Here is a 14957-nt window from a genome sequence, read left to right as displayed (position 1 = left end):
CGGAAAGGGGAGCGAAAGCGTCGTGATAAACTATGTGCTCGTTTGGTGTTGACTCAAGCGATTGCAGCGTAGAGTTGTAGTCCACTGTACAAGCACCATGATGATGCAAGATGCAGGGTAAAATCCCAAGCAAACCTACTGGGTCGACAGGCCGAACAAGCTATCGAGGCTAAATGTTCAGTCCCAAAGAAACCTTCACCCAATGCAAAGTAACAGCGATGGGTGTTTCAAAGTGCCGAGTGGAGGTAGACACGTGCAACTCTCTAAAAAATCCCGCTGAACAGAGAAAATGCTTCCGGGAAATCTACGGCGAGTGTATCACGAAACTTCACTTCACCAAACACTTCTGCCGGGGTAAGAGTATGAACCCAGTGATATCCCATCTTGTTTAGCTGTAGAACGGGGAGAAATCAAATTTTTACGTCATGTTCCAGCACTGCAAACGTGCCCAGACCAAGGAAGAGAAAGCCACCTGTGAAAAGGAGGTGAGTTGAAATGTGCCTATCTCAGTATGCAGTATGTGGAGTGTTTCTATCACAAACATGGAGGTAAGGTTGAGGGTGGCAGTCTCAGAAACCTGCTGTAGTTGGAGATGTAGGTATGTGTGGAGTGCTCAGCTCTGCTGGGTCGTATTGTCACCAGAGTCTGATGTCTTGCAATGAACTGGAGGGTGATTGCCCGAGTCTCTGTTTTGAAGATATCAGGATGCCTTGTACCACGGTTGTCAGCTGTACCAACAAGGTAAGTACAAACTGTGCTCAGAGCAAGCCGAGAAGACCGAGACACTGAGCAGATCTGGACGAAAAAAGTGGAAATAATGCGGTCTGTAAAACACTTCTTATCGGTACGGTGAGTTGCCTGGATCAGATCGAAAAGTGCCGAAGGGTGAAGGACAAGAAGGGAAAGGAGTATTGCTCCAAAAGGGCAAGAGCTGTAAGGAATTGTTAACCGATACAAGCAGAACCAGAAAAAGTGTTTTTAGCTGATAAATTTAGAAAATACGAGTAACGGGGGGAAAACTGTTATCACTCAAGAGTTCTCAGGTGTTCTAGAAAACGGACATTCGCTTATCCGAACCAGATTTAAAACCCTTGATCCTACTACAGTGACTAATTAATTGACAAAGTCCACCACGACGTTGTATGAATGTACACTGCTTGGGGACTTTTATGCTTTCTAGTTTTATCAAGGACATGGACACAGCGGCTGATCTACCATAATGTTTGTATGCCAAACCACCCTGAGTTAGTCCTGTAATAACTATTTGGTGATTTTCGGTTAACTTTGATTGATTTCCCTAAAACTGTTTAGTAGTTTCTGATTCTCAGGGGTTCATTGTCAAAGCTGCGTTTTCCTCAAGTATCACTCGTATATAAGAATTTCTAAAGGGTATTGAATTTGACAGCTGGTTTTAAAATGTAGTACAGTCTTATACGAATGCAGGCTAACATGGTTAGCATGACAATGTCTACTCATTTTTATTTCTAATATCCTCGGTTTATGGGTACGATTATATTATTTACCTATATTATCAGCAGTTATATGTTATAACTTATATCCGACCAATTTCGAAACTCTAAATTTTAACAAGAACTATGAAAAGCCGTGTAAACCGAATTTTAATCGTGAATGTAGATCAGTGGTGACAAAAAAAAGTACCCTAGTCACAAAAAACATTTCCAGATCAGGTGACAGGATTACACCTCCCATGCAAGGCTTGTCTGGTTTGCCAACATGGTATCTGTCGTGGGAGTTCCTGTTCGTGACTACTCAACAAATCAACCTCAACTCTCAACGAGAATCTCAAGGATCTACGCTCGAGGACAGATCAGGGGCGATCAGACGTGTTCCAAGCCTTCAGGATTGTATCAGACACCAATGTACAGCGTTGTACATTGTGAAGCTAGAGGAAGGTATTTCTGTCGGGATTACTCCTAAATGGAAGAAAAGAGGAATGTTTACTCGAGAGAGTTATAAAAGACCTCTTCGTTACCACGGTTTATCCCCGCTGCAAGAAGTACGTGCTCGTGAAAGGAGTGGTGACCTCTGAAAAGGAGAGAGTCAGCTTGTAAATGTCCAAATCCAGGACTTTCAATCGGTTGATATACTATCGTTCCAATGTATGAGGTTGGTGTTACCAGATGCGTTTCCATAATCAAGCACGTAGTGAGCCGAGTCCGTCGCTCCTTGGCAGGCAAGGTCTCCAACATCCTGAAGCACTGTTCTCGTTTCCACAAAACGGTTGTCAAACACTACAACCATGTGCCGCGAAAGTATCACATTTTGCAGGGGTCGGGGGTACAGTTATAACCACTTGTCTAGGCGGGCTTTTAAAAAAAAAAAAATTCTACGTGACAGAATATTACCAACTAAATGTTTCAACTCTACCACTCGCCTTGCGATTTAGAACGAAGAAGCAGACGTCATTGCAGAATCATAACACAGACACTGTAAAAAAACAAGCAAACTGTGACTTATTCTATTACCGAATAAACGTTGATTAGAAGGGCAGAAAAAACTCTGCAGAAGGTTGCACGGAGTGCTGGCAGGCATTATGATCTGAGTGAAACCTGTAAGAGGGTTAGTTTGAGGTGCCTGGAGAAAGGTCAGATCTAATTCAAAAGCTTACCCAGGACAAAATACAAAGACTCACTCTGTAAGTGTAACAGATGGAGAGAAACACTTAAATGTAGATTTGTTGTCTCCGGACTGCAGTTATAGGAAGCCAACTGCAAAAAGGTTTCGCTCGTGGTTCTCTGCAAAAAGAAGTCCTCATGGATCTTAGCCGGCTCTGTCACATGATTCAGAGGAAGGAACTGTCCAGCAACACTCTAATGCTGTATCAGAGTCGCTGTCTACAAGTTCTGGTTTTCTTTGTAGGAAAGCAGGTTATACCTGTAGTACTAGATACGTAGAGCGCTATCTGTCAAAGAAAACTAGTCCGACGTTGGTTGATCAGTGCCAGAAACAGAAATCCTCTCATCATCGACTCCTATATTTATAAATAAACCTCACCATTTCAAATAGTCCGTTTATCAAGTCTGCAGAAGGATGATGGTTTACCGTCAAAAGTGTGTCAAACTGATTCGGTTCTGTAAGTCCGATTATCACTTCAAGCCGAAAGTATGCAGTTGTGAGATATTTTATGGTTTGCAAGGAAAGCTCATCCAAGTTATGGAATCCTGGTTATGAGGCAAAACAAAGCAAACTCGACCAGAACGTTTCCGGCACTTCTGACGCGAACCATTTAGGAACGTACAATTTTTGCCAAAAAATTGTTTTCGTTATCCTGACTAAAAAATGCATACAATTGAATCAATATTGTAAGCTGAGGACAAATGACTTAAGGAAATTACGTCTTTGCTCAAAAAAAAAGGCCATTTGCAACTTGCCAAAAAAGTTCTAGGCCTCACTCGCAGAAAAGAAAACTACCATTGTGGGTTCCTCGCAAGCCACATCAGACACATTAAAATGTAACATACCAAATGTGGTAATACAAACACTTGCGCTCTCCGGCACTAGAAATTATCTGCCTCAGTGCAACGGAAAGAATAAGGAGCTGTCTTGGTAAAGGTTATACTGATATAAAGCAGTGTCTGGGGGGTTTATACTGGGATTATATGTCAAGTGATCAGGTATCAAAGACCACTGTTGCTGTAAGCGTTCGATAACATTTTCATGTCAGGTAGGTTTCTCTCATCTCGTATAACAACTACACACCATTTACTCGAGAAGGCATAGAATAAAACACCTAATGTTTTAAAATAGTGATAAACCAAGGCCAAAACTAAAGAAAAAAAAAAACTGTGATAGCCCCAAAACCAAAGGCCAAAAGCCACAGCCAAAAAAGCCTAAACCTATAAAGTTTATAAGCCAAAGCCAAAAAGCCCCAAAAGCCAAAAGCCAAAGCAAAGCCAAAGCCAAGCCAAAGCCAAATCCAAACCCAACCCAAACCCAAAACCAAACCCAAAACCCAACACCCAAAACCCAAACCCAAACCCAAAACCAAATCCCTCAGAAACCCAAAAGATCCAAAACCCCAAACCCAAAATCCAAAACCAAAACCCAAACCCAAACCCAAACCCAAAACCCAAACAAACCCAAACCCCAAACCAAACCAAAACCAAAACCCAAAACCAAAACCAAAACCAAAAAACCCAAACCAAACCGAAGCAAAGCCAAAACTAAACTAAACCCAAAGCCAAGCCAAAGCCACAGCCAAAAGCCGAAACCAGAAACCAAACCAAACCAAAGCCGAAGCCAACCCAAACTCAAACCGAAGCAAGCACAAACCAAAAGCCAAAGGACCAAAGCCAAAGACAAAGCCAAACCAAACAAAAGCAAAACCAAAGCAAACTCAAGCCCAAACTTAGAATTTTAATAGAACCAAAGCCAAACCTAGGCTAAATTTGAGTCAAACCCAAAACCCAAAACCAAACTCAAACCTAAGTTAAAATCCTTAGGGCCATACCAAACTCAAAGTTTAAGCCAAACGTTTTTAAAGTCAAACCAAACCAAACCCGAAAACGAAACCCCAAAACGAAACCCAAAGCAAAAGAAAAGGAAAAAGGAAAACCCAACTCAATTCTCAATCGGAAAAGTTGAACCCAGCCGGAACTCTACTGCCAAAAAACAGCTTCAACTTCCAGCTCAAAGATAAAGCAAAAAACCTAAACTTGTTACCATCCAGGAGAACAATGACGTTAAACCGTCCATTCAATTTGGTGAAAGTTCGAGCCCTGCAATCTCCTTCACAATCCTTCAATTAAAATTAACCGGTAAAAATTCGATTGGTGTTAGTGGTCCCAAATTCACCCCAACAAAACAAGGAATCTTCATCCATCCAGAAATGTACCCAAAAAAATATCGAATGTTTTGTAAGGACAAAAAATTGTTCGGGACGACGTGGGTTTTGCAAAGTATTTGCTTTTTTTTAGGTTTTTTTTCTCCGGAATCATGTGTGAAGAAAAAAAAATCTATAAAGAGTGGGAGGAGTTTTATCCTTTAACGTGTCAACAACTCATATATTGAAACAAAGCACTGGGGGAAAAAAAGGTTTTAAAGCAAGTGAAAAAAAGGGGACCTTGCGGAAAAAAAGGGAGAAAGGGATTCTTGTTTGTTTTTCCCAAGCCCCCATCGAAAAATGTCATCTCAGAAAGAAGTTTCGAAAGTCAATAGGGTGCGAAAATGTAAGATCGAGCCAAAGGTGATTAGTTTTTAGTGCAGGTTTTGGGCCACAGAATGGAGGAGGGGAAAAAGGTGTGCAAAAATTTGGGGAGGGAGGGTTGTTTGGTTTTTTCAGCCCCCATTAGCTGTCACAGACGAAAAAAACCCCTATTGTCAGTTTAAAGGAATGAAATGCAAAATATACTGTAAAAAAATCCCCCATTTTTTCTTTGGCACAAAAAGGTGTCTTTTAAACCCTAAAAAAAAAAGGAAGAAAGGCGGAGATTGGGGGATGGAAACCCAATTTGGGAAGTCTAAAAAAAGGAAAGGGGGGGAAAAGAGCGAAAAAAGGGAAAAATTATGATAGTGAAAAAAAAACGAAAAAAAAGAAAAAATTTTTCGCTGAAAACTCGCCACCGTCTTAAACAAAAAAGAGGCCCGAAAAAGAAAAACATAAAAAAACTCGTAAAAAAATTTTGAAAAATCACAGAAAAAAAAAATCATAAAAAAGAGGAAAAAGGAAAAGGGGACATACACTAAAAGCTGGCCAACCCGAAATCCAACCTGAGAAAAAAGTAGGGGAAAAACCACAAAAATTAAAAAAAAAAAGGATGGAAGGAAAACAAAAAACCAAGTTGAAAACTAACTTACAGTCATTGCAGAAATTCCGGGGGGGGGGGAAAAACGTACCGGGGGAGGGGAAAAAGAAAGAAAAAGAAACGGGAAAGGAAAAAACAAAAAAACGGACGGGAAAATAAAAAGGAACTTAAAAAGATCAAATGCTTTAAAAACTCGCTCCGATTCTTTGAAGGATGAGGGGAAATAATGAAATAATAAAAAACTAAATGAAAAATTTTCAACAAAAAAAGAAAAAGACGGAGTTTTAAAAAAAGATAAACAGGAAGTCATAAAGAAAATTGAAGGCAGTAAGAGAAGAAAAGGAGCGGCAAATGCAGCTGTGAAAAAATCAAAAGTTACAAATGAGGGGGCAGATTGTGTCATCGAAAAAGCTGTAAAAGGGGACAAAAAAAAAAAACGAAAAGAAAAGAGAAAAGGTCTTGCGGGGAAAAAATATTAAAACAAAAAAAGGGGACAGTCACGGTAAAAAAAAAGGATCCAAAGGAAGATCGATAAAAGCCTGGAGGCAGAAAAAATCCAAAAATTTTAAAATTTCAGTTTTTTTTCAGCCGCTGGACCAGTAACCCTAAACCTCGCACTAAATTTGGAACTAAACGAAATAGAAATAGATGATGTGGAAAAACTTGAAAATTTCAAAAGGTAAACTCGGGGCCCCTTAACGAAAGCTTAGAGGATGAGATTATTGACGGAAGGGCACCCAAAGGGGGGGGGACAGAAAATTGTGAGGGAGAAAAAAAAAAGCGGAAGAAAAAAAAGAGACCAACTCCATTTACAGAAATGGGGGGGTTTGTTTGTTTTAAAAAATTAAAAATTATTAAATAATCGTTTAAAATGAACATTGCCACTTTTAAAATTCCCCAAAATCAAAACCCCAAAATTATAATACATTGAATTCGATGCAATTTGGGATTGGTCATTTTTGTTTTTGCCCCGTTGCGAGTTGTTTTTTTATTTTAATTCCTTTTGTTTCCTTAGGAAAAAAAGAAATTACGTCAATTTTTTTTTTTAGATCTCTTTTTTAAATTTTCCCAATTTTTTTATTTATGTAAAATTTTTGATTTTCAAAAGAATTTACAATACAAATTTTAATAATCTTTAGATTCTTGGGGGGAGTTTGCAAGCTCATGGGGAAAAAGGGGGGAAAAGACATCCTAAAGAGGATATGTTTGGAAATGTAATTATTACTAATCGTTGAATAATGTTTGTATGGTCCCCTTTTTACAATTTAAAAAGTAATGCTAAAAAAAATGTTTCCAAATTTGATTGAGTTGATTTTTTCAAAGGGGGGCGAAATCCCTTTTGTTTTATTTTTATGCGTATATTTCTTGTTTCAACACGGAATATTAATTAACAGAGGTTACTATTACATTCGGGTTCGGATCAATAATTTCTTGTCTACTTTTAAAAATTTGAATGGGGTTATTTTTGAATTTAAAATCGAAAACCTCTGTTGATAAACAACCAATTTTTTATTGTTGGAAAATTTAAAAAGCAAGTAGCAATAGTTAATGGTTTTAAAAAAATTTATTTTTGCAATTGTTTTCGCAGCGCTTGGTCTTGACCCCCCCTTAAATTTCCCAAACCTTTTTTCATACCTTTAAAAAATAAAAGATGGAGCACGCGGAGAGTTTGATAAACAATAACTGTAGCGGGTTTTTGGGGGCTCCTATTTTCTCATGATTTTGTTTGTTCATTTATCATTACCCCGGAGACGCTTCAAACTTCGAAAATTTTCGAAAAGCCCAAAAAAATTTTTTCATTGAAAAAAAAAAACTATTTTCCATTAAAGGAAAAAAGCTTTAAAAACATTTCGATTCTGCAATTTTTTTTCTTATCGTAATGTTCAGTACCGGCTTTGGTTTCCCGCCCCAAATGGCGCAGTTTGCTATTTCTTTTTTGGGCGGAAAAATCACGTTTGGAACCTTTATATCCCGGACAGTAGTCCGTAAAAGGGGGAAAAATTTCCGGTGTACGTGGGATGAACTATGAAGAAAAAGGCTCGTTTTGAGGGGGCCCAAAAAAAAGCCCCGGTTCAATAAATTTCTCGATTATCATCAAAAGGAACTTCACTTTTCAATTTTTTTTCACGTTGCGACACACCCCCTTCTTTGTTCTACTTATTTTGGGCATTTTATAATCATTTATTTACTGTTCCGTTTTAGGGTCCCTGTGAATGATAGTTAAAGGTTCAAAAAAATTCCGAAAACATTTATTTTCTGTAAACTTTTTTTTAAAAGGGCGGCCACAAAAGGGGTTGCATTAGCCGAAATTCGAAAAATGATTTGCCCACCCCCGGGGTGTGGCAACCCCCCAGGAGGGGATTGCCGGGGGGAAACTTTATCTATGTGAAGATGATGGGGGGTTGGGAGCGGCAAGTGGAAGAAGGGGAATTAGTGAATGCCCGAATGCCAAAAGGTGTTAAACCAGTCTGCCCCTTAACCAGTGTAATGAGAATAAAAAGCACGGAATATACATTAGGTATTTCCGGGTTGGTTTTCCGGGGTTCTTGGGCACAAAAAACCCGGTGCTTTTTCGAGTTTTCGGGGAAGTTGACAATAGTAGTTTAAGTAATTTGTTGGTTTTTTAATGTTTGTGGGAGGGAGGTAATAACTATCCTGAAGTATTGCCCTCGCAGTTGGCAATGTGGGGAATACCTTACTCGGGAATTTAAGGGGTTTTTAATTTTTGATGGGAAAAAAAAATGGGGCCGGGGGAAAAAATATGGCGGAATTTTCCAAAAAACCCCCAAGCTCAAATGTTTTAAAAAAATTAGACTTTTAACCTTAATGAGGGGGTTTCGTTCATCTTCGTTTTAGCGGTCGTGTTGTTTTGGAAAGGAAAATTTTGGGGTTTTTCCCCCTGGAATGGGGGAGGGGGTCGGTGTTACGGGTTTTTTTTTATAGGGGAAAAGCAATCTAAGGTTTGGACTTCTGGGACCCTTTTCCGGCCAAACCTTGTTAACCCAAAAACCCCCAGTCAAGGTTCGGTGAAAAAGGTAGGGTTAAAAAGCGTTAAGGGGGGAAAAAGTCAAAAAATTGGGGGGCAAAAATATGTAGTTGGGTTACCAATTTGACTTTGTCCCCTTAAGCGCTTTTTAACTCCCTTCACCCAACCTTTGGGGCGGGTTTGTTAACAAGTTTGGCCGGGTAGAGGGTCCGCCAAAATGTCCCATTACCCTTTGTTTGCTGTTCCATTATACGATTAGTTAACCTTATCGGGAAAACTTATAGCGGGTTAAAATTTAAGGGGGGGTGATTAAAACCCCATTTACACTCGCTGTCACGTGATTTTTTTCAAACCCGTTCTCTAGCTGGTTCTAAAAAAACTTTTTCAAACCCCTAAAAACCCTCTAATTGACCCCCAACCCAAAACCCTAACCCAATCCTTAACAAAAACATTGCTGAAAAAACCTAACCCTAACGATAAATTAGATTTCCCCTTCCTTATACGGTTTTTTCCCACGGGGGATCGAGACATTTTTTTTTCGCCATTTTTTCTTTCGGTGGCTTTTTTTAAAACCCTTTGGGCAGGGGGGGGGTGATTCGGAATCAGCGTTCCAAATCCCCAAATCGTTTTAAAAGTTGGTTAAAAACCGTGGGGGGGGGCCCTTTTTAGAACAATCTCTGTAGAGTGATTTACCCCACCGTCCGTATTTAAGATGGGAAAAATTAATGACCGGGAAAAAATATGGCGGAAATTTTTTTCCAAACCCACCAAATTTTTTCCAGTCACAATTTCCCGGGTAAGGGTAAAATTGATTTTGTTTCGATAAATCTTTGGGCATAGCTGATCATCAAAAATGGCGGTCTATATAATTTTTTAAAATTTAATTAGACATTATTGAAAAGAAAGGGGGAAACCTTTTGTTCGGGGAGGTGACGGAAAACCCCAATGGACGTCTGCATGACAGTATGGCAGTGACAAACAATGCAGTCAGGGGGGTTTATCCATTTTTTCTGCCAATGTTTTGAAATTAATGGTTTTTACAAAACAGGCAAAAAAAAAACCAATGGTGGGGGTTTTTTTCCCTGTGGGATAGGTTTTTTGTAGATTTTGACCCCGTTTTGTTGTTTATTTTTTTCTTTAATAAGTTTAATAAAAAAATTGTGATTTTTTATCAAGGGGTTTGTGTTGAATCCTTTCTTTGGCTCTAAAATTTTTAAAACCTTTAGCTTAAAGTTATGTTGGGGGCGAGGGAAATATCATAACAGTTTGGGTTTTAAAAATTCGGACAAACTATTGCTCACCCCTCGGGGTTTTTTTTTTTTTTTTTTTTTAATTTTAAAAAAATGTTTTTTTATCAGCCCCCACCCCGGTTTTTCCCTTTTAAAGTAATTATTTAAAGTAATTTTCCTCCACATTTTTCGTGGACGGTGAACATGACGAGTGGGGTTGTAGGGGGGTTTTTGGCAAATTTTTAAAAAACCCGGTTTTGGGTTTTTAAAAACCCCCGAAAAAAACCCGGGGTGCCAAAGGGGCATTGTGATGATGTTTACATAACATTATTTCCTCTTCCTTTTTTTCCTTCCGTTTTTTTCTTATTTTACAGTTTTAGTTGCCCTTTTTTTTTCACAGGTTAATAGGAAAAAATTATTTTTATGGTGGGGGGTTTTATTTTGGTATTGGGGTTCATTCCCCTTCCTTTTCCTTATTCTTTATCTTTTTTTTTTGTATGTTTAATGAGATCTCATGCGGTCGATGGGGGTTTAAAAAAGAAGTAGGTCCGGTGCTTTTATCTGATCGTGACAAAACCGTCAAATCAAAAAACCCTGTCTACAAAAATTTTCCGTTGGGAGGAAAAAAGTTTATATTGTATGCAAAAGAATTTATGTGAAGGGCTAGGCTTAATTTTACTAATTAAGCCCTTTTTTGAGTTTTTTTAAAATGATAATCAAACTTGTACTTCATGTAATTCATTTCGTTGTTTTTTATTCTGTAAGGGAGTTTGTGTCGACGTTGGAATTTTTTTCGATGTTAAAAATTTCAGCCCAAATTTTTTCTCGGTTTTGTAGGGGCCTGGGGCTCATTGTCACCATCCCCACCATTGGCGACCATGTGTCACGATAGCAACCCTTCTGCTTCAAAACCCCTGAAAAAACCCCCTAATTTTTTATAATACCGAATGGTCCGTTTTCCCAAAAAGAGTAAATTTTTTAAAGGAGTTTTATTATAATATAATTTGTAAAAAACCCCCAAAAGGGGGGTTTTATTTTAGGGGGCACTGCAAAACCCCCGTGTCATTTTGTTTTTTTAACCTTAAAAAGTTTTGTATTCGCAATAAAAAAAAAAAAAACAACCGAAGTTCTTTCTACTGCGTTCTTTTTTAAAATGGCGGTTTAAAGCCCTAATTTTTATTGGCCGAAATGGCATCATCGTAGTTGATTGAAAACCACCTGCTTAACAACTTAAAGTCCACATGGGGAAAATGAAAAAAAGTTGGGCGCTGGGCTGCCCTCCATAATAATATGTAGTTAAAACCCTAGGCCACGAGCGCCCGTGAGGGCCCCCCCTGTCCTAGATTTAGACCCTTTATAAATCCTCTAATTTAATTCAGTAACAAATGTAAGGGTCGGCACCTGCCACTCTGACGAAATTCACATTCTCATTAAATATTTTCCTGTCTTTCTTCGTCATTTTTTATACTTCAAGTTAATGATCATGATCTTCTTTCCACTAGATTCGGTCGTTGACTTTTCAGTTCCACTGATAGTAATTAACAATATTTCTGTAATTGTAATGTTGTGTTCGCAGTTCGTATCTGATCTCTGCACTTTGGCTGTGTTTTTTTCTTTCTTCCAATTCTATGATATGATTCCTATATTACATTAAATTAACATTTACAATGTGACAACTATTTAAAAAGTGCGATGTTGGGAGCACTTGTCTCAGCTTGTTGGTTTCCTGCAACTCCTCACTCACATATGGATTGGTACGAAGATAGAGAAAAGCGCCAGGTATTTTTACAAATTAGTGTTCGGATCCAGTTTTCAAAAAGAAAATCTTGCGTACACTGTACACTGTACGAGGCCGCCCACGTGCAAATTAGCTAAAAAGCAAAAGGTTGCAAAGTAATTTTGGTAACGAGGGTTGTTACACGCACGTGCACGTGCAAAGATTGTTAAAACGGCAATTTTTATCGGTTTTGTTGATATTACGTTGTGTTTCAGTTTAGTGCGAGCAATATTTTAATCGGCTGTATCTTCAGTTGTGTAGGATATTTTTTGACTCGATTTAAACTTACTAACAAAAAATACTATTAGCTTCCTCCCTGTGACAACGGGTTTTCTAGTCTTACTTATAATTCAGAGAATTCTTTTTGTTTGTACAATGTACGTTTGTACGACCGCCCACGTGCAAATTAGGTAAAAAAAGCAAAAGGTTGCAAAGTAACCATGCTAACGAGGGTTGTTACACGCACGTGCACGTGCAAAGATTGTTAAAACGGCGTTTTTATCGGTTTTGTTGATATTACGTTGTGTTTAGTGCGAGCAACATTTTAATCGGCTGTATCTTTGGTTGTGTACGATATTTTTTGACGCGATTTAAACTTATAATTAACAAAAAATACTATTAGCTTCCTCCCTGTGACCACGGGTTTTCTTGTTTTTTAATAAAATAATTAATTTTTATCCAGTTCAACTGAGTATAAAAACTTTAATTTAGAATTCCAATTTATCAGCGCATTTGCATTTAAAATGTAATATTGACTGTGATCATATTTGCAATTGCAGGACCAACAGACTGCACCGGTGATCAGAACCTTACTTTTTTGCGGAGTAACGTTTCACTGCAAGTGCATCTGGAAAATGCCTACTTTTATGGCGGCAAGGAATGACTGCGGAGTTGTTCTTCAGGGTAAGTTACCCGGTAACACGACATCTGATATCTGTCCGACAGCACTAATTTCTTGTGTTTGAAGTGATATCTTAAATTTGGCACATAGTAATTCACCCAAACTTGCACAAATTATTTGTCTTAAAGCTATCTTACTATTTAGAAAGTTTCAAGAAAATCGTATCGTTGGATCTCCAGATATATGCCTCGGAACCACTGCAAACCACCGAATAGGAGATATTTTGTGTGTTTAATGTAATATCTCAAATTTGGCACATAGACACTCGCTCAAACTTACACAGATTATCCGTCCTATAACCATCATACTTTATGGAAAGTTTCAAGAAAATCGTACGGTAGGATCTGATATAAACTATTGTCCGAATAACCTATTTTCTGAGTCGGACAGATGTCGCTGTCGGACAAATGTCGACCAATCGTTGTTCAGCCGTCTGATGGCAATGAAATAAGATAAACTGATTACTAATCCTAACATATGCTATTGCCACTAGTACCGGTTTTCTAGGAGCCTTTTTACGGACAATACCCGTAAATATTTATTTCAACGAGACCCAGTTCGTATAAACCTACAAGAAAAGTTTTACTTTAACTAACGAGCTTATTGCATTAAATCTCATTAGACGATCCGGATAAAAAAGAGGTACATCCAATTCTGTTCCCGCCTAGAAGGAGTAACTCATTTAATTTGATAAATTCGGTGGAAGAGAACGGTGAGGATGATTTATGGGATGAGATTGCTGAGGACGAAAACGAAAGAGATGAAATGGAGGATGATGAAGAAGAAGAAGGCTTACGACCCGGTAATAGCTGTTTTTGAAAGCCAATAATCATAATTCATAACTGCATAATCAATCATAGATACGATAGTATCACAATTATTCTTACGGGGAATTAAATAGTTTCACCGTCGGGACCCTCATAAATATTCGTATCCATTTAATTACATTCATTTAAATTACTTAATGATTTAACATTCCAGAAAACCCAGATACCGAAGGGTGCGGTGTATTTCGAGATATAACTCGAAATAACGACACATTTGGAATGGAATCTGTGAGGCCAGCTACAATAAAGAACAGAACTTTCTACCTGCCAGGAAACATGAAGACCATCTTGGAGATTGTTCATCAGAAAAGTAGGCTGTAATTTATCATCTCCTGAACATACAACATGTATATAACCAATAAGATATGCCCTAGGAGTTGAAATATATGTATTACTTCGGTCCACTTACTTCGGTCCACTTTCCCAATACTGATCACAATTTCCAGCATCTAACTCTAAGAAGCATATTGAAACCCAAATTTTTTCAGCTGGAGGGAAATGCCGCATCAAACAAAGATCAAGAAAAAACAAGCCGAAGAAATGCAAGAAAAAGAACCTAAAAGAATTTAAAAACTTCAGCATAGCAGAGTATGAGGCGCAGGGGGGTTTTCACTATGTGTTTAGAGTAGGAGTTGGTATAAGAGGCATGAAGGAGGCGGCAAAAGACGCTGTTAATCAAGCCTACATAGATAAATACGAACTACCAGTACCTTGCTTCCTCGCTCCAAAGGTAAAATAAATATGTACCATGTCGACGAAAACCGGGCTTTAAATTTTCCAATTAAAAATTTAAAAAACCTTTTGGGGGCGATCTTTTGGGATAAAAAATCCCAAATTTTGGGTTCGCAAATGAAACTTTTTTTTTAAAAAAGGCAATGTATTTTTTTCAGAAGAAAAATTGGAAATTTTTTGGGCCCCTTTTTAGTGAAATGCCGAGCAAATTTTGGGCCCAATAAAGCCCGGGTTTGGGGAAAGGGACGGGAGAGTAAAAACCGAAAATTTAAGGATTATAAACTATTTATAAAAGGGGAAAAATTAAGCCCTTTTTAATTTTAAAATTTTGGGGATATTCAAAACTTTTTTTACTTATATCATGGAAAATTTTTTTTTGCTTTCCCCCAAAAAATTGGGGTTGTTTCGAAAAATTCTTTCTGATAAGACTTCAAAAATTAAATTGCTAAAGCTGATCAAAATTGACTTCTTACTGAAGTTCTTCGGGCTACTTTTCTTCCCTCACTTCTCAATTCTCATGCTAGTTTTCCAGCAGAGGTGTTCACCAGAATGTGACATTTTTGCCAACATTTTTATGAGAATTAATAGGAACTTCTGTATTACTTTGGCCCTTTATTTTTCCCCCGGCCCCTATGTTTTTTGTCTAAACCCAAACTGGAATTTTCTGAGGGGGATAAAGGATGTTTTTGTATGTGTAAGGAAATAGTCCTAAAAGCGGGTCCCAAAGGGCCCTAAGATTA

General features: G+C 38.1%; 2 protein-coding genes across 3 annotated transcripts in view; both read left to right on the top strand.

The window, feature by feature from the left end:
• The window catches only part of LOC134822761 (alcohol dehydrogenase class-3-like), a 101002-nt gene that overhangs the window by 3417 nt on the left and 82628 nt on the right, over window positions 1-14957 (top strand). The window lies entirely within an intron of this gene.
• LOC134823061 (uncharacterized) lies at window positions 12587-14224 on the top strand. Its single transcript, XM_063834411.1, has 4 exons — window positions 12587-12660; window positions 13281-13460; window positions 13640-13795; window positions 13974-14224. The coding sequence occupies exons 1-4, from the start codon at window positions 12612-12614 to the stop codon at window positions 14222-14224; spliced, it is 636 nt and encodes a 211-aa protein (XP_063690481.1). The 5' UTR covers window positions 12587-12611.

The sequence above is a fragment of the Bolinopsis microptera genome, chromosome 11 (assembly GCF_026151205.1).
Source record: "Bolinopsis microptera isolate Bmic1 chromosome 11, MBARI_Bmic_1.0, whole genome shotgun sequence".
Taxonomy (NCBI): Eukaryota; Metazoa; Ctenophora; class Tentaculata; order Lobata; family Bolinopsidae; genus Bolinopsis; species Bolinopsis microptera.
Note: the sequence above shows the minus strand (reverse complement) of the source record. Positions and strands in the feature narration are given on the sequence as shown.